Below are 26,263 nucleotides of genomic sequence, written 5' to 3'. Positions count from 1 at the left end.
ACAGCTACATGTAGGAATCCTGAAGAGTTTAAGGACGACCCTCTCCACTGGGTTTCACGTTAGATATTTGCAACACCTCTGCATGCGCCACTGTAATGGTCAAAGAGAGGCTCACATGTTTGACAAATACACTCACTGATGTGATGGCTAGCTTGTATTGTTTGGTGCTCATGAGGCAAAAAGCATTCTTGTTTGTGGATAGTTTCAGTTTAAGGTCAATCGTTTATCCTGGAAGAAAAGGTCAGTTTGTAGACCGCCTAGTAAATCGAATACTCTACTAGTCCTCGCGCAATGGGCTCTTTTCATGAACTCGCCATCCAGAGTGATGTTGTCAAAATGCCCTGCATTGTTCGCTGTAAAAGAGACATGCCAAGAGCTGGCAGAGTATCATGGCCATGATTTAATAGGCTCTCCATACAGGCCCTGTAGGCGTACATATTGTCACTCTGCATTATCATTTGGTCACCCAGTGCCACATCCACCTGGTTGCTCATGGTGGATATGGGATAGGCGATTGTGGCCACTCCTGCTGTAGATGCGATATCAGTCACGTCCACTTTTGTTAATTTACAGGTAAGATGCAGCAGCGCATCGTTCAAACCCATTTAAATGACGCCAATACAAAGAATTCTATGGTGGCTAGCAATGAGAGAGCCGCCAGAGGCGAGACCTCCATGAAGAAACCGTTATCGGTGCTAGTCTGGGTCGGGGGTACGGTGATGAGATCAAGCTTCGATTTCACATACTTCCCTGAGGCTCTGTGTAAGAATGCCATTGTTCTTTAAAAAATATCACTGCCCTTGTGTCTTTTATGGGTAACTAATTTATTTTTCTTACTCAGCATGGGTTTCGGGGGGGCGTGCAGCTGGGACGCTGACCTCTTCTTCTTAACGCTCCTACGTGATCTATAAATTAATCCGAATCCGTCTTGGCCCTCCTTTTTTGCTTGGCAACAGCACCTGGGGACCTCTCCGGTGGTGACAGCGCATGGTACAAATACCTTTAACATTAACATTAATTAACATTAACACTTCGCATTACGTCTTTTGCAATTTTGGTGGCAGCCATTTTCACGTGCGGTTTAGCTAATTTGAAGCCGTGACGTGGAAGGGCCTTGTGCACCTGAAAAGACTTCTAAAGATACTGCCGAATCCCGCTCTGTAAATTACAGGCTTCTAAAATATGACTGATCACAGTAACTAACCTGGTTCATGTAATATTCCATAAAGACCCCAGGGTCTCCATAGTTCTTCACCACAGCCATTATAACGGGTGGAGTGGTCTGAAGTGCAACCGCAGACTGCTTTTTCCATATTTAAATGATACAAACTGCCCTTGGTCGTATCTTATCTGAATGTTTATGGTGTCAAAATGGTTTTTACACATGGGGACGTGATCGAATTTGTTGTATTGAATGTTCACACCATCGTTATTGTTCCCTTTAATCTCCATGGTTCTATGTAGCGGGGCATAGCTATCCCACACCCTTTGATATTCCACGATATTGCTGTAAAGCAGTACGCTGTAAAATCCCCTGTTAATGTTGGTGTGATTATTGTCACCTAGTTTCTCACTTCCAACGTGTTTCACGGTTCCCAATATTTTATGCAGTCTCCCATTGTTGAAAACCTAACAGATGCGTCCGGAGCCTGCAGAAAAATGTTCTGATAGTGCGGGTCTAGCTGTAACGTTTTATCACCATACTTGGGTATGATTGATATGGGTTTGTTGATGACTCTGACAAGTTCCTGTTTATTTGAGTAATACCCCACAAGCTTCAGTGAGCGCCACCATCCATTGTCCCTCCAAATTTACGGGTTTGGCCAGCTTCACAGTGAAGTTGAAAATGAGTTTCCCGGGATTGGCTCTGCTGACGCGATGCTTGGTAGCATAATGTAAAAAGATGAAGACTCCATGCCTCGCCCTTTATACACCTGTGGCCTCTAGAGATCCAGCGGCCACCCAACTTTTGGATTTATCAGGCCACCACAGCCATTTGACTAGATATTGGGCCTCATTACAAGTTTGCCGGTCCAGTAACAACGGTGCTGGTAAGCTACCGGCACCGTTGGTACTGGACCGGCAAACTACGAGTTCTGCTCGTGGGTGCCTTTCTGGCTGCCAGGTCTACATGGCGGGTGGGCGGACCGGGACCCGTGAGCAGTCCTTGACGGATGCATCGGCACCATTCATGAATGGTGCCGGTGCATCCAGCCTCCCCATTCCCATTGAGTACAATGGGACTCAAATGGGAATGGGGAGTAATAATTACCAGCACCCTGCAATGGGGATGTACTGAGTCCGCCGGGGCTGTAATGCCCCAGTATGTCCCCATTGCCGGGGGCCGGTACATTTATGACTCCGGTGGCAGTCGTGCCAGTATTTACCGGCACGGCTACCCGCTGGGTCATGATGACCCCCATTGTTTCCTAGCTCCACAACCTTCACTCTTTATGACTTTTTTGAGTCTATAAGCTCGTTGTTGGTCATTTTCTGGATCTCCTCCCTGTAAAAAACACCTTAAACAGCCTCCCCCGAATAATCAATTAGTCTGTATGTACAAAGACCCTCCAGTTGAGTCACTCCATCTATGATAAAGATATCATTGTTGTAGTTCTGCTCATGCCCCTTTGTAAAGGCAGCTTTGTGTTTCGAGATAGGCACATGCTCCCCCTTTTTAAAGGGTGTTGGTGTCGTCTTTTTAAAAAGTCTTTCGTTGTACAGCTTTTTCTATACCTCCAGGGAATTCTGTGGTGTTATACCAGCTGGGGTGGTTTTAATAGATCTATGATGCGTGTCGTTATACACATTTAAAATTAAGGGCAACACCGCCACATATTTGTGGGTGTTTTTAGCTGAGATGAATCGCCATAGCCTTGATTTAAAGGTGCATATAAAATGTTCTACTATAGACGCTTTAACTTCGCAGTGTGTTACAAAGTAATGTACTGCGTGTTATTTTAGAAGACTCTGTAGAAGCTTATTTAAGAACTCCTTACCAGCATCCGTCTGTAGTTCAACGATGGCTCAGTCTTTGTTAGGACATTGATGTTCGCTAGAATATAGCGGAAACCATAGTCGTCTCTGCGGAACTGGCTAAAATCCATAATATCTGCGTACCATTGTTGATCAATGTCAGATACTACAATCATTTCTCATTTAAAATGTTTTCAGCCCAACTGGTGTAGTGTGTAGGCCTCTTGGCCGAAAAGCCACACCTTGACTGTGCCCTGTGACACCTCCTCACCATCAGTTTGCAGTCTACGACATAGGCTGTCAACATCTCCATAACTACAATAGCCTCTTCTTCATAATATGTTTTTGGCAGCTTCACACCGGACATGTTCACCCCATAACTGCTGAACATAAATTCACAACTAGGTTTTATAAACAACAGATTTTTATTAACACTTAAAACATGTATTTCTATTCAAAATGTATCGACATTAAATAGTATGGATTTGTCAGCTGCTGCACAAAGATAAATCAGGCTATAGATCCTCTAGTACGCGCAATTACTTCAAAGACACACTGCATTCCATTGCGTTGGTAAGTAAACATGACGACATTGCATTAAGCGTTAATTTTTATTTCCTTCAAGTCTGCGTAAATACATGTCAGATACCTACAGTCTCAAATCTCATGGGGCAGTTTCCTCTATCCTGAATTATATATGCTTTATCCCCTCACGCTTGCGAACTGTTTAATCAACAATGGTTCTAACACCCATCGGACACATGTGTCCAAACTGTTTCATTTTCAGAAGGGGGTTGGTTATTCGCCGATTCTATATCCCATAATGTTTTAGACATACATTGTTCAGTCCCTTTGCCAATCCTTATCTGTGTTTACGGCTGCGTCAACCGCTTCAATTCTATAAGGCGTTTAGGGCTCAACACGTAACATATTTTACGTAGCAAATTAAATGTGTAAGATATTTCCAAATATTCGTGAGCATCCTGTTGGGGATCATCAATTTTATGTCCGTAGCACCATTTGTAAAAGTGCGCGAGGGAGATCTGTTGTGCCCGTATTGGTCTCCATTAGCGAGATACTTTCATTACAAAGGGTGTTATTGCAATTCCCTAGGTTTTCAATTCAGTTTGAACAGCAAGCACAATAAATAATAATATTGTCTTTAACACTATCGGTCTCTGTTAGTGAAATACAGTCCTTAGATAGGTTATTAGCATGATCCCCTGAGTTTTCAAGTTGATTTGAACAGCAAACACAGTAAATATTGATAGTCTCTGCTACAGCTTGGCGCTCCTCATACTCACACATGGCCCTCTGTTTTATATCAAGTTTCAGGGGGGGGGGGCGGGATCACTCTCTAGCGTCATAGCCACATCTGCCTGCAAAACCATAGATTCATAGTCACTGTCTTCAGAGTTCACTTCGCCCACGGTTGGTTGCCAAGGCATGATCAGCGACTGCTCCAGAACCACATTGTCGTTGTCCAAGAACTCTTCGGCTTAGTAGTCAGCAATCAAATCCTGAGCATCTTCCATCCCATCATACACCGTAAGACAATAAGGGGTATAACTATTGTCGTAATCGCCATGGCTTCCGGGTTTTGTCTTCCCTTCATCATAGCTGTAGCAGTTCATAAACATTGTTTCCTGGATACCTCGCCTGTTAGCACCTGGGAACCGGAAGAGCACACCTGTCTCCCAGGCCTGCCTCAAAAGCTATACAGCAGCCTTATTAGCATTGTTATAAGCCCCTGCCCCAGCGCTGTCATGGCCTTCGACTGCCCATACCTATTTATAGTTTGAACAATTTATGTCAAAATTATAAAAAATCTATATCAAAATGTATATTTATGTATATTCAATTAAAAAACTTTGTTGAAGGGACGTTATGGTTAAGTTGCGCTACTAAAAACCTATGAAATTCAGTGAAAAAACGTTGTTAAAGGGACGTTATGGTTCCAAGTAAAACTGAAAAACCCTTGAAATTCGCCAGTTATGGTAAGCTAAGCAACCATAACTCGCGCCACCACCGTGCACTGCTAAGACTAACACCCAGGACATCAAAGATGACATCACAAATGTCAAACAGGGAAGTGTGTCTGCGAAGCGAACACAGATATCACACATTTTTTTCACTTACATTTTTGTCATTTTCTTAAAAACTAGTGGACGGATTTACACCAAATAAAGCAAAGCACGCTTTCGGGACCAAGCCGCCGCTCCTGCTGCAAATTTGGTGTAAATCCGTCCAGCGGTTTGGGCTGTAGGCGTGAGAAAAGTTTTTTCCCATTATGTCTATGGGAAAAAAATTCAGAGTGACCCAAATACTTTTTTTGCAAAGTTTGGTGAGGATTCGTCCAGGGAGAGAGAAGTTATAAGCCGCCCAAAAAGTGCTCTTCCTATGGAAACAGCAACTACCGTGGCCATGTAATACAAATTTGTATAAAATTGATGGCAAAATTATTGGGGGTCTTATCCAATGTATATAAAAATGATTGGGGTTCTTATCAAAATGATATAAATGAATATAAAATGTATATAAAATGTACATAAAAATTATATAAAAATGATATCAAAATGCTTGGGGGGAATCAAAAATACTGGGGTTCTTATCAATTTGCTATAAAATGTTTCTCAACTTTATATCAACTTGATATCAAAGGGGTGGGGTGCGTGAAAAGGGGTGGGGCTAAGACCGGAAATGGGGGCGGGCCACCTGTCAACATTTAACAGTGTTATCTAACTAATATAAAGCAATGTTAAACGTTGCAAATCCAATGTAAGAATGGACTTTTGCAACTACACAAGGCACTGGCCATTATAGTACTGCTTGTAACTGTTTTACGGTCCTTATAAATTGTTGCGAAGATAGAATTTAATCCAGAAACAGTGGGGGGATGGCGAGTGGAAACAGCATTTCTCCATATTTGAAAATAATCCTTATCTCCAAAGTCAACGTACGACTTCTTTGACATGGTCTATGTGCAGTCAATAGATGGTCAACATGCAGTCAATAGTTGCTTGAGTATAGTCACCCCTTTTGGAGAAAAAAAAGACAGGTACCCCAAACTTGGCAATTCAGATCACGAGATAATGGTAGTGGGTTACAATTATTTGTGGTGATTGCATTTAGGCCACATTAGTCTATGCAAATTCTCATATCCCATATTCTATTCTGTGCTTTGTTTATGAGATTGCCTTTGAGACTCTACCTTCATCCCACACAGGATTAGGGTATCAATTAGGCTAAGCATTGTAGCTGTTATTCTGGTCAGGATCACCAGAGTCTCTTGGCTCCAAACACAGCAGGTGGGGCATCATCCAGTATTGACTTAGTAACAACATCCATTTTGATATGTAAGAGGAGGAGCAGTATGGCAATGGAAAGGTCCTATTTTTTCAGAAAGCACAGACCTTCGTTGTAGGTATAATTGGTGATTAGTTGCTAGTGCTATAGCAGCAAGGCACAGAACTGGAGGTGATCTTCCAGCAATGGTTTCTAGTTGGTGTTGTGGCATGTGTGACGTGGCTCAAATGGAATATTCTATTTTCACATTTGAGGTGAAAGGGCTTTCTTCAAGTCTTTTTCAAACCATCATAATTTAGCCAGTGTTTGTTAAACGTGCCCTAATGCTCCAACCGCAAGACTGTCAGACTATTCTACGCTGATGATCCCTGATGAGGGTGAAACCAGGTATGTAGTTGTCTGCATTCTTCAGAAATGTTTGCATTGGACTGATTGAGCTACATATAATGTAGGACTGCTCTGAATTTTCTACAGCAAAGCGCATTTCAGCTAATGTGCATACCCACAATGCCTTGGTGATGTGGCTCTGAACTAGAGGTAAACATCCAGTGATAGTTGTTACTAGGTGGTATTGTGGCATGTGTGACTTGGCTCAAATGGTATATTCACATTTCTGGTGAAAGGGATTTTCCAAGCCTTTTTCACCCACCATAAATTTGCTTGTGTTTGTTAAACATTTCCCGATGCTCCAAGCACAAGACTGTCAGGCTATACTACACAGGTCGAGGGTACATGCGGGGGGATGGAGGCCCCACACTTCATTCAGAGGGTGGACTCAGTCCCCCAGCTAAAATGAGAAACATTGAATGTGCTCTTTGAATTGAAGCCAACCTTAGGGATCAAACCACAGTAGTCGGGTTTGTAGGCCGGACACTTCACCACTGCACTATGTAACCTGATGAAGAATAACAAACAACTAAATGTGAAATGTCCAATTTCGGTAATGCAAGTGCCAGGGAAAACATTTGTATTGGTTCTTGGAGTTTAAAACATGCACACCTTGTAACGTTTTCAAAAACACTATTAGAAGAAAGTATCCTTTCTTGGTTTTGTGTGCGTGTTGATTTTTATGAAAGGCAAATGCCATTTGTCCTGTGCAATTTGGGTGGTTATGCAAAGCCAATTTAATGAAATGTGCGTATTTTACCTCGATATGATACATTCTGGCTACGCCAATCCCATTAATTTGTTGATGAGACCCCCCACTTTAATTTTTAGGACTTGACCCCTATACTACAACGATAATCACCTAGAATGGTTAAACCAGGTATGTAGTTGTTTGCAGTCTTGAGAAATGGCTGTCTTCATTTGATTAATCTATGTATAAAGTAGCACTGCCTTGTAAAACAAAGGCAATTTTCTGGTGCAAACGGCTTGCATTTCAGCTAATTTGCATACCCACAATGCCTTGCTGATGCGCACTGAACAGAAGGGGAACTTCTAGAGATGATTACAAGGTGGCATTGTGGTATGTGTGACTTTCCTCAAATGGAATATTCCACTTTACCATTTAAGGTGAAAGGTTTTTTTCAAGCCTTTTAAACCCGCCATAACTGCGCCAGTGTTTGTTAAACATGCCCCAGACATCCAACCACAAGACTGTCAGACTATGCTACATTGATGATCCCTAATAGGGGTGAAACCAGGTATGTAGTTGTCTGGAATCTTGAGAAATGTCTGTCTTGGGTTGGTTAAGCTGTGTATAAAGGAGCACTGCCCTGTACGAAAAAGGCAATCTTCAGAGGCAAAACGCTTGTACTTGAGCTAGTTTGTATACTCACAATGCCTCGCTGATGTGGCTCTGGACTGGAGGAGAACTTACAGCGATGGTTACTCGGTGGCATTGTGGCATGCGTGACTTGGCCCAAATCTCCTCATTCCCACCATATGGAATCATACAATCATTGTTGTCCAGCAGTGAAAGTGTTAATCTTGCCCTGTGCGACTCAAGTCTAAGCCAAGGTTCATTTGATCAGAAATGGCAGAGTATGAAGGTGAAACTTTGTAAATTGGACAAAAATGTTGCTATATTGGGGTAAGTATGATATTAGTAAGTCGTGGGGAAAATAGCATGCACTAGCAAAAACACATGAAAATCACTGAAAAAACTTTGGTAAAGGGACGTTATCGTTAAGTTGCACTAATAAAAACCTATGAAATTCAATGAAAAAACTTTGTTAAAGGGACATTATGGTTACAAGTAAAACTGAAAAACATCAGAAATTTGCCAGTTATGGTAAGGTAAGCAACCATAACTCACACCACCACAATGAACTGCTAAGACTAACACCCAGGACATCAAAGATGACATCACAAATGCATAACGTCCCTTTAACAAAGTTTCTTCCATTGAATATATATATGGGATACATTACTCACCGTAATCGTATTTCTGATGTGTGTGTCTGCTTAGATTCACATGCTATGCATAGGCCAACATCTAGTGGAAGCTGCAGAGTATTACAGTTGTTGTTTTTGAAAACTCGGAAAGGGACGTCGACAGGGCATGCCAGTAATACTATCCCTAGTGTGACGTCCACTGTACCCATGGTCCTTTACGCGTCGAGGTCCCTCAGATTGTTTTGTTTCTGACATGAGGTAGCATGAAATGTAGCGTGAGTACAGGTGTATCCAAGCAGATAAATATCAGAGAAGCTCATATAACATCAACGTACCTTCTCTCATGGGAGGAAGGGTGGGCGCATGTGAATCTAAGCAGATACAAGCATCAGAAATACGATTACAGTGAGTAATGTATCCCTTCTGAGGCTTGTGGAATCTGCTTATATCACATGCTATGCATAGATTAGCGAGCAGTGTTAGCAGAAGGTGGTGGGTTGTGAGAAGGATCAGCGGCAAATAGATGATTTAGAACTGCTTGTCCCACCTGTGTATCTGCTTTGGAATGGTTGTCAATGCAGAAGTGCGGAGTGAAAGTGTGTACTGTGCTCCATGTAGCTGCTTTGCAAATGATGTCTAAGGGGACATTTGCGATAAATGCCAGAGAAGCTCCTGTGCTAAAGGCAGTGTTTTGTTTGATAATGAATAGCACAGTTGTATGCATCTGACTATCCATCTGGAGATGGCATTTTTTTAAAATGCTGTCTCCTTCTCTGCCTGGTACTACAGAGACAAACAGTTGGTCGGTTTTCCTAAGCGATCTTACATAGTAAAGGACCACCCTCCTTATATCTAGTGTGTTGAGTTTTACCTCAGCTGAGCTAGTTGGATTCTGAAAAAAAGCTGGCAGCTCAATTGAATGGTTCACGTGGAATTTGGAAATGAACTTAGGAGAGAACCTAGGATGTGTACGTAAAACCAATTTGTCTTTGTGTATGACAAAGAAAGGGTCCTGCACTGACAATGCTTGCAATTCACTAACTCTTCTTATGGAAGTAATAGCCACTAAGAAGGCAGTTTTGTACGTCAGGTGTTTAAGACTTGACTTATGCATAGGCTCGAATGGGGGCCCCATTATCTTTGCGAGTATTACATTGAGATCCCAGCCTGGTGGTGGGTTAGAAATTGGAGGGTGGAGTCTCTTTACTTCCTCCATGAATACTTTAATGACTGGAATGTTCCATCACAATACCTTACTTTGAGAGGTGGTGTACACTGATAAAGCCGCCAGGTGAACATTTATTGAGTTAAATACTAACCCTGAGTCTAACAAGTGGAGCATATCATTTAGAATGTGAGATGGAGTACATTCTATGGGGTTTATTCGCTTAGACTGGCACCAAATTACAAATCTCCTCCACTTGTCGAAGTAGCAGTATCTGGTGTTTGGTTCATGTTCCTCTTACACCGTTGTGTTAGATTAAGATGTTCGAACTCTATGATCTCAGGAGCCATGTTACCAAGTTCATTGAGTGTGGTTGTACTGTTATTCCCCCATGTTGGGTCAATAAGTTGGCTTGGCGCTGGAGTTTGATGGGATCACACATCGCCATTTTGCGCAGATGTGGATAACATGGCTGTCTTGCCCATATACGAGCAACTAGGATGAGCGTAATCTGTTCATTAAGGGGGCTAGGAGGGGGGGAGCGTAAGCAAATTTCCCTGACCAGCTCACCCATAGGGCATTCCCCTTCACGTCTGGTTGGGGAAACTTGGACACGAAGTCTGGGCATTGCTTGTTTTCTCCTGTAGTGAACAAGTCTAGAGTGGGGGTAAAACCACTGTGAGAAGATGTGGTCTACGAAGCTTGAGTCTAGTTGCCACTCGCGTTCTTCTGGTAGGGGATCTCTGCTCAGAGAGTCTGCTAGAGTGTTGAGTACCCCTGGAACATGTTGGGAGGATAGGTACATCCCCCGTTGGAGTGCCCATCTTCAAATTTTCTGTGCTAGCTTGGACAGATTTGGAGAATGTGTGCCCCCCCTGCTTGTTGATATAGAACATTGCAGTGGTGCTGTCTGTTAGGACTTGAACTGACTGGTTCGTCAGCTGTGCTTCAAATGCTTGAAGTGCTTTGAATACTGTTGGGAGTTCTAGCAGGTTGATGCGGTTCTGTGCTGTGATGTGAGTCCACAGACCATGTGCTGTGTGGTGAAGGTAATGTGCTCCCCACCCGTAGAGTGAAGCGTCTGTTATAACGAACGCTTGTGCTGCCGGGTCGTGGAAGGGTTTTCCCTTTAACAGGTTTTCCTTTGTCCACCAGCGTAGGGTTTGTACTAGTGTTGGCGAAAAACCACTAGATCGTCCCACTGACCACTTGTCTAAGACCATTGTTTCACCAACCACTCCTGCATCGGGTGCATTCGCAGCCGTGCGCGTGGGAGCAGGTACATGCATGACGCCATCATGCCTAGTAACTGCCCTGCTTTGCGTATGCTTATCTGGCGACCAGCTTGATACAGAGGTATTTGCCGTAGCATGTCTTGAACTCTTTCCATTGATGGAAAGACTAAGCCTGCTTCCGTGTTCAGGACAGCTCCTAGGAACTGTTTTTCTGTGTTCGGCACAAGGCTTGACTTTTTCTCATTTATTGAGAAGCCCAATCGGAAGAGAAGGTTTATGGTTTTTTGAGTTTTTTGTTTGCAAAGATGGGGTGAATCCCCTGTGATCAGCCAGTCTTCCAGGTAGGAGTACAGTGGGATTGCCTCCCTGCGCAGGTGCGCTGCCACCACCGCCAATACCTTGGTGAATACCCTTGGAGCAGAAGCTATTTCGAAGGGCAGCACCTTGAATTGGTAGTGCTGGTTTGCTATCTTGAAGCGCAAGAGTTTTTCTGTGCGCTAGAAACATTGAAATATGAAAATAGGCATTTTTCATATCCAGTGTTGCCATGTAGTGTCCCTGCCTTAGCAGGGTGATTATCTCTTGCAGCGTTGTCATGCAGAATTTTTGTGGCCTTACATAAGTGTTTGCAGGGTGCAAATCTAACACTGGGCGCATAGACAGATCTTTCTTTGGCACAAGGAACTAGGTTGAATAAATACCCCTGTTTACCTTGTTTGCTGGTACGATCTCTATGGTGTCCTTGAGTATCAGCGCAGTGACCTCCTCGAGAGGGATTAGCTGTTCTTTCCTTCCTTGATTTCCTTTGGCGCGGGGGGGGTGGTTTAATGGTTTTTGGATGAGCTCCACACAATAACCGCCCACCATGGTTGATAAGACCCACTTGTCTGTGGTGATTCCCTCCCATGCGTGGGTGAAGTGTGAAATGCGCCCTTCTACTGGAGAGGCAAAGGAGGGGACCTGTAGCGGGCTGTCGTTGCTTAGGAGGTGTTCCTCCACCTCTAGATGTGGAGGAGCTCACGCGACCACGAGATCTGCACTGGCCCCTCTGGAATCCCTGCGAGGCTTGGCCTTGGTTGTTACTCCAGGAAGAACCCTGACTCTGTAACCAGAGCCCCTCTGAGAGTTTTGGCCACGAAACTGCTGAAAATGGCTTCCGCCTCTCTGGCCTGGTGGTTTGTTTGTTAGCTGGCCTAGGGATTTTAGGGTGTCATATTCCTCCTTGGTGGACTTTAGCACATCTTCTAAGGCTTTCCCGAATGAGACATTAGGCTCCAATAGCATATTAAGGAGAGTTGCTTGGGTCTCAAGTTTAAAGCCAGACTGGCGTAGCTTGATGATGGTCCCTTCAGCAATAATCCTGCCCACATTGTCTGCGGCGTCTGGTTATTTTTCAGAATGCAGATGGATGTTGCCTTGCCCTTCCGCTGCTACATTAATCTTTACACAGTTGTTTATTTATATTTTTTGTTGATGTTTCTGAAAAATGCACATAAGGGATTGTATGGAACTTAATAAAATAGCCAAATGTCAAATTTCCCATTTTATCACATTTTGGCTTTTAATCTTCAGTTTTCTGTGTGTGTGTTACAGACAATGGCCCTCATTACAACTCAGGCGTTAAGGGTTAACGCCACCGTTAACCCTTAACGCCTGATTCTGATTTTAACGCCTGCTTTTAGCAGCCGTTAAAATCCATGGCGCTAATCCGCCATGATGCTAATTACGCCACCGTAATTTACGGTGGCGTAATTAGTGCCTTCCCCACTCCCATTATGCCCTATGGGGCAAAAATGGGAATGGGGAAGGGAAAATGGGAAATGGGGATTTACCGCCCCACTCAACTTGGAATGGGGCGGTAAATCCGCCATCCACCATGGTGTAAACGCAGTTTACACCATGGTGGTAAAGTTGGTGTACTTAGCACCAAGGTTGTAATGACCTCCAATGTATACATCTAATGACAAATGCTAAATATATTTAACACATTTTATAGTGGTGTTAATGATTTTCCTGATTGGTACCATTCATTCCTACTGTATATCTCTCCACCCTCCATATCCTTCAAGGACAATTATTGTGTTAAATACTCCATACTTGTACTGTTATTAATCTACCAATATATATTGACATGTATATCATACTGGGAAAACAAAGTACTTGGCAAGCACTGCAAACTATTAATAACTATTATGCCATATCTGGGCTGATCTCATCTACCTAAAATGGATACTAGTTTTTAAAGATATTAAGAATCTGTGAACTTTGTATTCACTAAAACCTGAAGCGAGTGATTTGTAAAGGCATTGAACTAGATAGCCAGTACGGACCAAAACCAAAAATGTAATTGACAGATACAAACTTAGGAAATAACCCTCTGACCACTCTTGGACCGCATATATGCATTGAAACAAAATGGTCCTGTTTTGCCTATAGACACATATATATGACACAATTGCAATTCAGAAGCATTATATTCTCAGTAGTTTGGGTGTTGCTTCAGGGAACGGCAGCCAAAAGGTTAATCATAACCACTGGGCAACACTTACAGAACAGGACCAACCATATTGAATCAGTCTGACCCTACACCAATGGGAGCAGTCCAACCCAAAATACTATTCTGCATCCCCTCTGCACAAGAACTCAAGCAACCCAGGCATGTTTTAGCCTTGTTTTGATTCCAATATGCACATGCTATTCCTTTGTACTTTTTAAGTTGTAACCCGTAAATGTTTTTTATTACCTCTTTTAAGGTTATTCAATTTTAGACAATGTTGTGTTGCCTATTTTTGCTTGTTGCAAGCACAAGATCCTGCAGCAGGTTTTGCATTGGAACATTAACATGAAAAACGGAGAAAATGTATTTGATGTGTGCAAATGTTATGTAACAAGTATATCTTTATATATTCTTAATGTATGTATTGTATTTTATGTGTGTGTTTTAGGAATTGATATTCGAAATAAACTAATTTACTACTACCATAGGTGACTCCAATAACTTTGGCCACCACTTTGTCAGGGGGACCAGCCTCAAACTGTCAGCTTCCTGCCTGCTCCTGCTTTTATGAAACAGGATTTTATCCTCATTCCTGTAATTGGACACCACACCGGCTTTTACTGCATAATCATATTTGGATTTATTTGATTGCATTTCATGGGTGTCTTATATACAGGCACCAGATTACATGAGTGCTTCAAGGCGCCAAAGTCATGTGGGTGCAGCCAGGATGTGAAAGCTTGTACAGACCATTGCAATTTAATTAGGGTTAGTAAGCAAATACTTTCAAGGCACAAGAGAGTATGTTCCAGAATTGCTAAGGAGATATAGAGGGGAGAGAGAGGAGTGGGTGGGCAGTGATGATAGTTTTGGAATGAAAGTAAATGCAGATTACTGAACAGGTAAAGGTCCAATGGGGGCTGAAAGTGCATGCCATTTAAGTGCTATTGTTGTAAAAGGGAGATGGAAGGAGGGAGAGAAGCGGTGGCGGGTGAAAGTGTTAAGCAAGGTGAAAGGAGGGAGAGTCAGTCAGGACGTCTGGGGTGTCTAAGTGCCTACATAGTTAAAAAATGGGGTTTCCAGATGAAGGAGGGAGTGGAGTCATTTGGCTGAAGTGTTAGGTGTATGTAGTTTGAAGCAGGTTGTGGGTTAGGTTTGCGATTGAAGGTTGCCAGTGAACCAGCCTTTGGAGAGCGTTTTGAAGGTGCTGAATTTGGATTCTTGTGAGATTTAGTCTGGTAGTTTGTTCCATAGGGTGGGGGCAATGCATGAGAAGGATTTGTCTCTATTTTTTGTACTGAAATTGGAGAGGTGCTAGTTTAGTCTTATTTGATGACCGTAGATACATGTATGGGATGTAAAGCTTTAGGAATGACTGGAGGCATGAGCGGCTAGAAGAGTAAATTGTCTTGTGGGTAATGTTTAGGATTTTGAGTTCTATTTTACTTTTGATGGGTAACCAGTTGAGTGTTTAAGAGCAGAAGTTAAAGGGTTGTAAGGATTCAGGTTTATTAGTACCCAGCGAGGTGTTACGTGCTTTGTAAAAGCGCACGCTATTGGCTCCAGTGCGGGCATTACCCGACCTGGAATTCCTCACCTCCAGTGCCGTTTGGTGCTGTTCACAACATTCCTTCCCCTTCTGTCCTCGGTGGGGGTGGGGGGGGGGTGGCTGCCACTCAGCCAAAGAGGGAGCTCGGAATGGGGGAATTACCAATGGTAATCCTCCACTCTGTGCCACCAAACGGCTCGAGGCTGCCTTCTTCCCCCGCCGGGGAACAAGATAAGTGTTGCCTACCCACAATACACAGAATTCCCTGCCTACCCTCACAACTCCACTTACCTTCTTTTCTGTCCATTTTGGGTGCGGACATGCTGGGAACACTTCTGTCCCCAGCGCGTCCGCTCCCGATCCACAAAAGGCTTCCATGGAAAGGAAGAAGGAACTACATGTAGTCCCTTCCTCTTTCCATGGTGGCAATTTTGTCTTTCTGTTCCGAAACGCCAAAGCATTTCGGAACAGAAAGAAAATGCTTTTAGTACCCCGGATTTAGCGGCCAGGGTACTAATATAATAGCAGTAGGCCCCAAGGAGGGGGGCATTACCACTTCAGGTAATGCCCAGGGCCTTCGTTAAAGCCCTCGCTTGGCTCGGGCCTGTAAATATGAGCCCCGGAACATTTCCTGAAGTGGTAATGCCCCCCCTCCTCAGGGCCTATTGCTCAAGTATGCACCTTGCAGTTTTATCTTGGATAATTTGGAGCGATTTTAGGTTTTCTGAGGACAGACCCAAATAGAAGGAATTGCAGTATTCTGGTTAGGAGAATATTAGGGCATTGGTGATGATCTTTTGAAGAAGTTCCAAATAGGGGAGGGCCTTTCTGATGGTGTGTACAAGGTAGTTTTTTTGGGGGAAGGTCTTTTATGTTGATATGTGCTTTGAGGGCTGGGTCGGTGTCTATTAGGATTCCCAGGTTCCATGCTTCTGAAGTCGGTGATCTGGGGTTACTAGGTCAGCAAGCCACAAAAAAGGAAGGTGGTGAATGTGTTGAGTGCCAAAGCCAATGGGCCTCATTACGAGTTCGACGGTAGCCGTGCTGGAAAAACCGGCAGGCTGCCGCCGGACCAGTAATACCATTCCGCCTCTGTGATTGCCGGAATCCCTGGGGCATTACAACCCTGGTGACCCGGTAATTCTGGAGGCGGAATTCATTAAATCCCCATTCCCATGGAGTCCCATAGGACTCCATTGGGATGGGGACCATGGAAACACTGGTTCTATGACAGAGCCGTTGTTTCAATGTCTGCCTGCAGGCGAGTGGTGTTACTTCCACCAGGTCAGACCTGGTGGGAGTGACACCTCCCGCCTGCAGGACTCGGAATCAGCCGTGGCGGCAGATTTACCGCCACCGTTGTTTCCGGACCGGCTGACTTGTAATGAGGCCCCATGACCTCTGTCTTGCTGGGGTTGAGGTATAAGACATTTTAGGACATCAATTTGTGTATCATTGCACGGCATTGGCCGATGGAGTGGTTGAATTCAATGCTTAGTAAAATGGAGAAGGCAAGGTCTGTGCTGTCTGTATATCCTTGAAATGTGGGTGTGAATTATTCTATAATGTGAATGAGGGGCTCGATATAGGCACTGAAGGAACATGTGGATAAGGTGTATCCCTAAGGTACTCTATGAGTAACATTCCTAGGGATTGGACATCTGCGCCTATTACCGTGGTGGTGTGGTTTTGGAGACCAATACATTTTAGGGCAGTCTTGTATCTCTAGATGGAAATGCAGCTGTTTAGTAAATGTGGGGTGACTGATGGTATCTAATGCTGAAGCGAGGTCTAAAAGGATCATGGATGTACAAGTTGTTATCTAGTGCAAACAGGAGGTGTTCTTTCATATTTAGAAGTGTGGTTTCACTGCTTCTGTGGGGTCTGAAACCGGATTGATTGCTGTGGAGGAGGTTGTCCATTTGGTGGATTGGGTGAGTTGGTTACATGCTGGTTTCTCCATGATTTTTGCTATTAATGACAGATTAGAGATTTGTCTATAGTTGTCTGGATTCTTTTCAGGAGTGTTGTAACAATTATTTTTTTTAGCTCAAAGAGGTGCGAGACAGTTAAGAAAGGGGCATCACAGGGTTGTGCTATGTTGGGCCGGGCTAGTACGGATCTATTTTCTTTGATTATGGAGGACTGTTTGAGTGGAGGGTACTCTCAGGTTCATTTTTATCTTAAAGTAGGTGTGAAGGCTTTGAATGTAGGTGAACTGATGCTGGGGTTGAGCGGTGGGGTTGTCGACGGGTTTTTAAGATTGAAGTTGCCTAAAGTGTTCTGTATTTTTTAATCTTTTAATCTTTGTTTGGAAAGCTTGATCTGTATTGTCAGCCCAGTCTTTAGGAGTGGGAGGGTAGTCAAGGTTTCAGGGTTGGTAATTTGGTATGTTTGAAGAGCTCTGGTGATAGTGAGTAATGTACTGCTTCAAGTGGCCTAGGCTAGTATAGCATTTCTTAGGTCTGTTGTGTCTAGAAAATGGAACATCTTTACGTAACTCTTGGCCTAATAGGAAAACGGCTGCTTCACTCATGCAGTAGGTCACAGCAAACACAGAAACAGTAAATACTCACGATTAAAACATTGCCGCAGATCATGAGACTCAGACTTTTCGTAAAGGTGCCCACAAAGTCGACCAGAGCAGGGCGGAAATTGGGTGGACCTGTCAAGACCAAGCATTGTGGTCTAGAAAAGAAGCATGTGAATATTGTTAGCCTTCTTAACAAAAGTGCTTCTTTGGATATTATTGTAAGGTCCACTTTACTGGAAGCATTGCTATTATTCCAAACCATGTGAACAGCAGTAAAAGCAGTCAATATAAACTGGTCATGTCTTCATTTCTTTCCCTGATTACTATGCATTATTATCATACTGTTTAACAAAACATGGTGGAAGGACTTTGAACCCAGAGTAAAAGTCGCAGGATAACAGGAACCAGCTGTTTTGTTCAGTGAAATTATTAAGACAACAGTACACTGGGTCAAATTTAGGACAGGTCATTGTATACCTTTCCTGTACACCGCATGAAAACACATTCTCACCAGACTCCCTAATCGCTCCGGTGACAATTTGAAAACATAGCAACTGATCGTATAAGGCGATACAGCTGGTCAGTCTGGTCTCTGCTTACGAGGAGTCTGGAATCCAAATGTTGGTAGGCTTAAAGGGTTTTGCTCCCAACAAAACATTAAGCTACAAAAGACAGTTGTAGCGTTGTAATCTAAAGTCCTTCCCAATGCCAACAACGCACTCCAGACACTGCACTCTGCAAGCTCGAAAAACCTCTTAACACCCTCTTCCTCAAGCGTGGCATTCCTGTATGATTGCAGGCGTTCTCTCCTGTCCACTCCCTTTTTTATTTTCAATTTTTAATGCATTGTTTCTGTTGTATAATTATTTGCTGCAACTATTCTGATGTTCTATATTTCCTCCTAAATTCACTTGTTCATATATTGTAACTTTGCTGCCTTTAACAACCAGTGTTCAGTGATCATTATAAAAAGACGTTATATAGTTATTAAAATGCACATTTTATTCTATCTATCTATATATCTATCTATCTATCTATCTATATATCTATCTATCTATATATCTATCTATCTATCTGTGTTCTTGTATTGCGCCACTAACCCTAAGGCCTCAGGGCGCACACAGGAGAAAAAGAAACAGACAACAGAGAACATAGAATATGAAGAGGACAAAAAAATGTTACGATGATAAATTCCTTCTCAGGGTGCAAAAATTCTAAAGAACCAAGGTGGGGAGACGTAGCTTCCCAGTTGTGGCAGCCAAAGGTTGGAACGCCCTACCTCTAGAGATCAGAGCCGACTCTTCTCATACCTCATTTCGCAGAAAACTCAAGGCCTGGTTCTTCACTTCCAATGTGTAGCCCTCGATGCCCCAATGCCTACAGTACATCTACTATACAATCTGCCTATGTAAATACTTCCACTCTACTTCATCAGTACACCACTTATGTGAATAAGATTGCACATGTAAATATCACTGATTATCATACTCACGGATCCCATGCATCTGTTAATTATCCTATGTCTGTAAATATGCTCAATATAATATAATATGCCAAACTTATGTTTTCTATTGTTGACTGTACCGCATGACCTGTACCCAGTGCCCAGATACCTACGGGTTTTGCACGCTCTATAAATGTTAAACAAATAAATAAATAAAAATTGCTATACAGTTTTGTGATTGGATGATTCATCCAAATTTAGTATTCCGTGTCAGTCAGTCAGACAATTTGGCTTTACTTCGATCCTTGAATCGTAAAAGCAACAACAGAAAAAAACATATAAATCGCACTGGCTGGCTGAAGAAAATACTCAATGCACCATCAGGACAAATCACATGATATATAACAATTAAATAGAATCATAAAATATCAAAGATTTAAAACTAGATCGCATAATTACTCACAGAGAGCATCAAATCAACAAATAAGTGTGGTTTATAAAAAACGGAAATAAAGGAACATCATTGTCATATTGGTCTTCATGATACAAAACAGTTTTTGAGCATTGCTTGACTACAATATAAATATGCTAAAAACTGTAGAAAGTCAATGCAAAAAAAAAAAAAGGTATGTAAAGTCGTAGATTTCTCGAATGATGCACGAATGAAACACCCAGTTTAGACCCTTGGTGGCCCTAAGCAGTGAAACGGGATCGAACCCTTCACGCGCTCGTCAAAAGGTTTACACCCGAATGCACAGCTCATTCATCCCTTGAGTAAATACAGGAATCGTACAAAAATGTCGACCTGGGAATTGCGACGGCCGAAAATGCAGACTTTTTTTTAACCCACCCCCTTACACCACATATATATGTGGGGGGGTTAGAGTATAATATTAATATGGTGGGCTGTAGGGGGTCTCCTGCCGCATAAATATGTGGTGTAAAGGGTTAAAAAAAAAAGTCAGCATTTTCGGCCGTCGCAATGATCATAGATCTGTAAATACACAGTCCTAGAGCATTTTTTACGGTTGTTATTAATCTACATATGAATATTGGCTTGGGATGTCTCTTCCTTGTATTCCGATACAATGGACAAAATAATAAAAAGTATCAATGTGTCCATAATCTGTACAATGTGACTTTAATCTGTACATAAGGGGTGATTCCATCATTAAATATTCTGCAAAGAGAATACTGCTTTTGCATTTTCCAGGGTTGAGCCAAAATAAGGTATCATGAATCATGCGCTGGTCTGTGTTTTCCAAAGGATACAGGACCACATTCTGGGCTTCCCTATCTATGTGGCCTGGGGAATTCTTGGGATTTCGCCACTCTGCTGCACTGAGGCTTAAAGGTGGTGGGATCAAAAGCAGTGATTCTCAGTCATTGAGGAAACAGATGAGTGCCAAGGTTTGAGGTGAGTAATGGGAGGGTAATCCAGGCCAATACAAGCTTAAAGCCTGCACTCTTCACAAATGCATTTGTTGGGTTAGACAACTAAGTCCAGGTTCAATTTGACAGCCCCGTTTTTCGATCACAGGATGTGAAAAGTGGTAAAGAATTCGCAATTAAGTCTGGACTGGATTTCAAATTTGCACTCGATTATCCACATGATCTATCCCTCAAGATGTCAGTTAAGATAATTTGTCTTAAATGTCCTTACTACAAGACACATTATAAACAGTCTCCGGTATGCGGCAGATGCAGAGAAAATGCACAGAAATAGGCATTCCAGTCACCACATGGTTCCAAACCCAGTATGGAGTGTCCAGGTGAGGGATCTGACACTGTGCAGGGAGTTAGAAGTTCAATCGACGGGATTAGTATTCTGGGACCAGGAGTGACTTGATTTCTATGGACTACGGATTGAAATCCTTCTTAAAGACGTAAATGAAACATGTTTGATCCATTTTAAATGTACCGGGCGCCCACAGTTACAAACACACAATCAACAGATAAGAGAAAAGATAAGAGAAAACATAAACACAAATACATGTTGTTATAGCAACTCTTAAGCAACTCTCTTATCTTTTCTCTTATCTGTTGATTGTGTGTTTGTAACTGTGGGCGCCCGGTACATTTAAAATGGATCAAACATGTTTCATTTACGTCTTTAATTGATTTGTACATTTCAAAAAACAATGTATCCTTTGTGTTCAGGATTTAGTTAACATTGATAACCCGGCTCTGAAGAAGGATTTCAATCCGAAATGCATTAGCCACATAGGGTTGATTTTTTGTTTGCCTCAGACACTGCACTAGCCTAATTGGTGAATCTGCAATGCTAAAGATTTGGATAATTGAAATCCAAGGAATGCGTGAAAAATAAAGGATCTTAACATAACCACATTGGAATGAACATTTATTAACAAAATTAAACAAAATTGCTGAACCCGAAGTGGGTATTAAGGGTGTGCGGCCCACTCCGAAGACTTAATAGTCTTGGTCTCTTTGTTCAAGGCAGAAGTACTCCCAATATGGTCAAGGCAGAAGTACTGCGCAATCCATCTCAAGCTTTATTTGGGAATTTTGGAAGTCCTTGGCACTGGTCCTGCATTCTACCTCTAGTGTAATCAAGGTTGCGGGGAAAAGAATTGAAAATGTAATCCCCGGAAACGATCTAAATGACCACGTTGAAGAATACATATGTTAAAAACAAAGGAGACACATTGCCAAGTCGGTTTGGTTTTGTATATGATATCTCTAACTCGTGTAAGAACAGACAGGGGGTCATTTTAAACTGGGCAGAGCAGTAATATCAAAGTGTAATGCGTTTATGTCTTGCTTTACCACGCCACACCTTTTGCGCCCTCTTCCAAGGTGGAGAAGGGCCCCAAAGTGGAGTGTGCAACACAGGGTTGCCTTCCTCTTCCGTCTTGGGAGAGCAACACATTGTAGGCATGCATTAGAATTTCAAATCAATTCCCAGGGAATCAAGCTCGCAATAGCACCTGCTAAACAGCAGGCGGATTCCACAGGAATCCATTAGTAAAGGCCACCTGCAAAGCTTATTTTGCAAGCTTTACTTTTGTACAAGTGTAAAAGTAAAGAATGAACGTGATTTCGCCCTGTTTTACTCTTTGCGTTTGCACTCGGCTTGCAAAAGTTGAAAATGGCATGCCAGGGACCCATCAGCGTGTAGGTGCAAACAGTGGTGGTCCGCTGCATGCAATTAGCATGTTTTAAAATGAGCCCCACAGTAAATTATACAATGGCTGACGTGGATGCCACCGTTAGGCAGACCTTTAAATAAAACAAAACACCTGTAATATGTTGACATCCAGAAATTGATGAAGAGATTTACTGGCAGCCTTTTTCCTAAAAGCCAATGACCAAAAAACATAAATCTCCAGTGGAGTAGATTTCAAAAAGACCCCATTATGTTAGCCTTGGCCACCATTAAATAAGAATCTTTAGAACGTGATAATTGCTGAATGTATATACACAAACGTAGCCGAAGCAACAAGGAAAGAATGCAAGTGCAGCATTACCTGTAGTTTTTGATGTGCTCGTCCACCTCATTGAGTCCCACTGAGTAGTTAAGTGCCATGCTATAGGAGCCAGCCTGCACAGATGAGCCCCAGTTGGCCTCTGAAAAGAAACACAGCGAGGTTAGTGACTGCAGCGATTTCCTACATGGTGATGACAAGCAGCTGGAGAATGCATCGCTGAAGAACAGTCGCAACTAAGACATCACAGAGCCCAGCTGAAGAGGACATGCCAGGGCCCAGCGGAAGGGTAGGCCAACCGAAGAATACATCATAGCGCTGAACTGAAGAGGAGTCGAGCTGAGGACAACGCAGAGCCCAGCTGAAGAGGACATGCCAGGGCCCAGTGGAAGGGGAGGCCAACTGAAGAATACATCATAGCGCTGAACTGAAGAGGAGTCGAGCTGAGGACAACACAGTCCCCAGCTGAAGAGGCAATGCCAGGGCCCAGCTGAAGACGACATGCCAGGGCCCAGCTGAAGACGACATGCCAGGGCCCAGCGGAAGGGGAAGCCAACAGAAGAATACATCATAGCGCTGAACTGAAAAAGAGTCGAGCTGAAGACAACACATTGCCCAGCTGAAAAGGACATGCCATGGTCCAGCTGAAGAGGACATGCCATGGCCCAGCGCAAGGGGAAGCCAACTGAAAAATAGATCATAGCGCTGAACTGAATAGGAGTCAAATTGAGGACAACACAGCGCCCAGCTGAAGAGGACATGCCAGCGCCCAGCGGAAGGGGAAGCCAACAGAAGAATACATCATAGCGCTGAACTGAAAAGGAGTCGAGCTGAGGATAACACATTGCCCAGCTGAAGAGGACATTCCAGGGTCCAGCTGAAGAGGACATGCCATGGTCCAGCTGAAGAGGACATGCCATGGCCCAGCGCAAGGGGAAGCCAACTGAAAAATAGATCAAAGCGCTGAACTGAAGAGGAGTCAAATTGAGGACCACACAGCGCCCAGCTGAAGAGGACATGCTAGGGTCTAGCGGAAGGGGAGGCCAAATGAAGAATACATCATAGCGCTGAACTGAAGAGGAGTCGTGCTGAGGACAACACAGTCCCCAGCTGAAGAGGCCATGCCAGGGCCCAGCTGAAGAGGACATGTCAGCACCCAGTGGAAGGGAAAGCCAACAGAAGAATACATCATAGCGCTGAACTGAAGAAGAGTCAAACTGAGGACAACACAGAGCCCAGCTGAAGAGGACATGGCAGGGCCCAGCGGAAGAGGAAGCCAACAGAAGAATACATCGTAGCGCTGAACTGAAGAGGAGTCGAGCTGGGGACAACACAGTCCCCAGCTGAAGAGGCCATGCCAGGGCCCAGCTGAAGAGGACATGCCATGGCCCAGCGGAAGGGGAAGCCAACTGAAAAATAGATCATAGCGCTGAACTGAATAGGAGTCAAATTGAGCACAACACAGCGCCCAGCTGAAGAGGACATGCCAGCGCCCAGCGGAAGGGGAAGCCAACAGAAGAATACATCATAGCGCTGAACTGAAAAGGAGTCGAGCTGAGGACAACACATTGCCCAGCTGAAGAGGACATTCCAGGGTCCAGCTGAAGAGGACATGCCATGGCCCAGCGCAAGGGGAAGCCAACCAAAAAATAGATCATAGCGCTGAACTGAAGAGGAGTCAAACTGAGGACAGCACAGCACCCAGCTGAAGAGGACATGCCAGGGCCTAGCGGAAGGGGAGGCCAACTGAAGAATACATCATAGCGCTGAACTGAAGAGGAGTCAAGCTGAGGACAACATAGTCCCCAGCTGAAGAGGCCATACCAGGGCCCAGCTGAAGAGGACATGCCAGCACCCAGCGGAAGGGGAGGCCAACTGAAGAATACATCATAGCGCTGAACTGAAGAGGAGTCAAGCTGAGGACAACACAGTCCCCGGCTGAAGAGGCCATGCCATGGCCCAGCTGAATATGACATTCCAGCACCCAGCGGAAGGGGAAGCCAACAGAAGAATACATCATAGCGCTGAACTGAAAAGGAGTCGAGCTGAGGACAACACATTGCCCAGCTGAAGAGGACATGCCATGGTCAAGCTGAAGAGGACATGCCATGGCCCAGCGCAAGGGGAAGCCAACTGAAAAATAGATCAAAGCGCTGAACTGAAGAGGAGTCAAATTGAGGACCACACAGCGCCCAGCTGAAGAGGACATGCTAGGGTCTAGCGGAAGGGGAGGCCAAATGAAGAATACATCATAGCGCTGAACTGAAGAGGAGTCGTGCTGAGGACAACACAGCCCCCAGCTGAAGAGACCATGCCAGGGCCCAGCTGAAGAGGACATGTCAGCACCCAGTGGAAGGGAAAGCCAACAGAAGAATACATCATAGCGCTGAACTGAAGAAGAGTCAAACTGAGGACAACACAGAGCCCAGCTGAAGAGGACATGGCAGGGCTCAGCGGAAGAGGAAGCCAACAGAAGAATACATTGTAGCGCTGAACTGAAGAGGAGTCGAGCTGGGGACAACACAGTCCCCAGCTGAAGAGGCCATGCCAGGGCCCAGCTGAAGAGGACATGCCATGGCCCAGCGGAAGGGGAAGCCAACTGAAAAATAGATCATAGCGCTGAACTGAATAGGAGTCAAATTGAGGACAACACAGCGCCCAGCTGAAGAGGACATGCCAGCGCCCAGCGGAAGGGGAAGCCAACAGAAGAATACATCATAGCGCTGAACTGAAAAGGAGTCGAGCTGAGGACAACACATTGCCCAGCTGAAGAGGACATTCCAGGGTCCAGCTGAAGAGGCCATGCCATGGCCCAGCGCAAGGGGAAGCCAACCGAAAAATAGATCATAGCGCTGAACTGAAGAGGAGTCAAACTGAGGACAGCACAGCGCCCAGCTGAAGAGGACATGCCAGGGCCTAGCGGAAGGGGAGGCCAACTGAAGAATACATCATAGCACTGAACTGAAGAGGAGTCAAGCTGAGGACAACATAGTCCCCAGCTGAAGAGGCCATGCCAGGGCCCAGCTGAAGAGGACATGCCAGAACCCAGCGGAAGGGGAGGCCAACTGAAGAATACATCATAGCGCTGAACTGAAGAGGAGTCAAGCTGAGGACAACACAGTCCCCAGCTGAAGAGGCCATGCCAGGGCCCAGCTGAATATGACATTCCAGCACCCAGCGGAAGGGGAAGCCAACAGAAGAATACATCATAGCGCTGAACTGAAAAGGAGTTGAGCTGAGGACAACACATTGCCCAGCTGAAGAGGACATGCCATGGTCCAGCTGAAGAGGACATGCCATGGCCCAGCGCAAGGGGAAGCCAACTGAAAAATAGATCAAAGCGCTGAACTGAAGAGGAGTCAAATTGAGGACCACACAGCGCCCAGCTGAAGAGGACATGCTAGGGTCTAGCGGAAGGGGAGGCCAAATGAAGAATACATCATAGCGCTGAACTGAAGAGGAGTCGAGCTGAGGACAACACAGTCTCCAGCTGAAGAGGCCATGCCAGGGCCCAGCTGAAGAGGACATGTCAGCACCCAGCGGAAGGGAAAGCCAACAGAAGAATACATCATAGCGCTGAACTGAAGAAGAGTCAAACTGAGGACAACACAGAGCCCAGCTGAAGAGGCCATGCCAGGGCCCAGCTGAAGAGGACATACCAGGGCCCAGCGGAAGGGGAGTCCAACCAAGGACGGATTCATAGTGATCAGCTAAAAAGGACATCACAGTGCCCAATTCAAGAAAACATAGTAGTATTGTGTCAAGGTGA

General features: G+C 44.2%; 1 protein-coding gene across 1 annotated transcript in view; it reads right to left on the bottom strand.

Annotated features, from left to right (window-relative positions):
* SLC12A3 (solute carrier family 12 member 3) overlaps nt 1-26,263 on the bottom strand; it is a 480,556-nt gene that overhangs the window by 162,707 nt on the left and 291,586 nt on the right. The window contains exons 15-16 of the mRNA XM_069640343.1: nt 22,537-22,636; nt 17,645-17,756 (exon numbers count right to left, since the gene is read on the bottom strand). Coding sequence (XP_069496444.1) covers nt 17,645-17,756; nt 22,537-22,636 — 212 coding nt within the window. The remainder of the gene's footprint in view (nt 1-17,644; nt 17,757-22,536; nt 22,637-26,263) is intronic.

This window comes from Ambystoma mexicanum, chromosome 1q, assembly GCF_040938575.1.
Source record: "Ambystoma mexicanum isolate Mex_15411 chromosome 1q, UKY_AmexF1_1, whole genome shotgun sequence".
NCBI lineage: Eukaryota > Metazoa > Chordata > Amphibia > Caudata > Ambystomatidae > Ambystoma > Ambystoma mexicanum.
The sequence above is the reverse complement of the archived record's forward strand: the minus strand, read 5'-3'. Positions and strand labels throughout refer to the sequence as shown.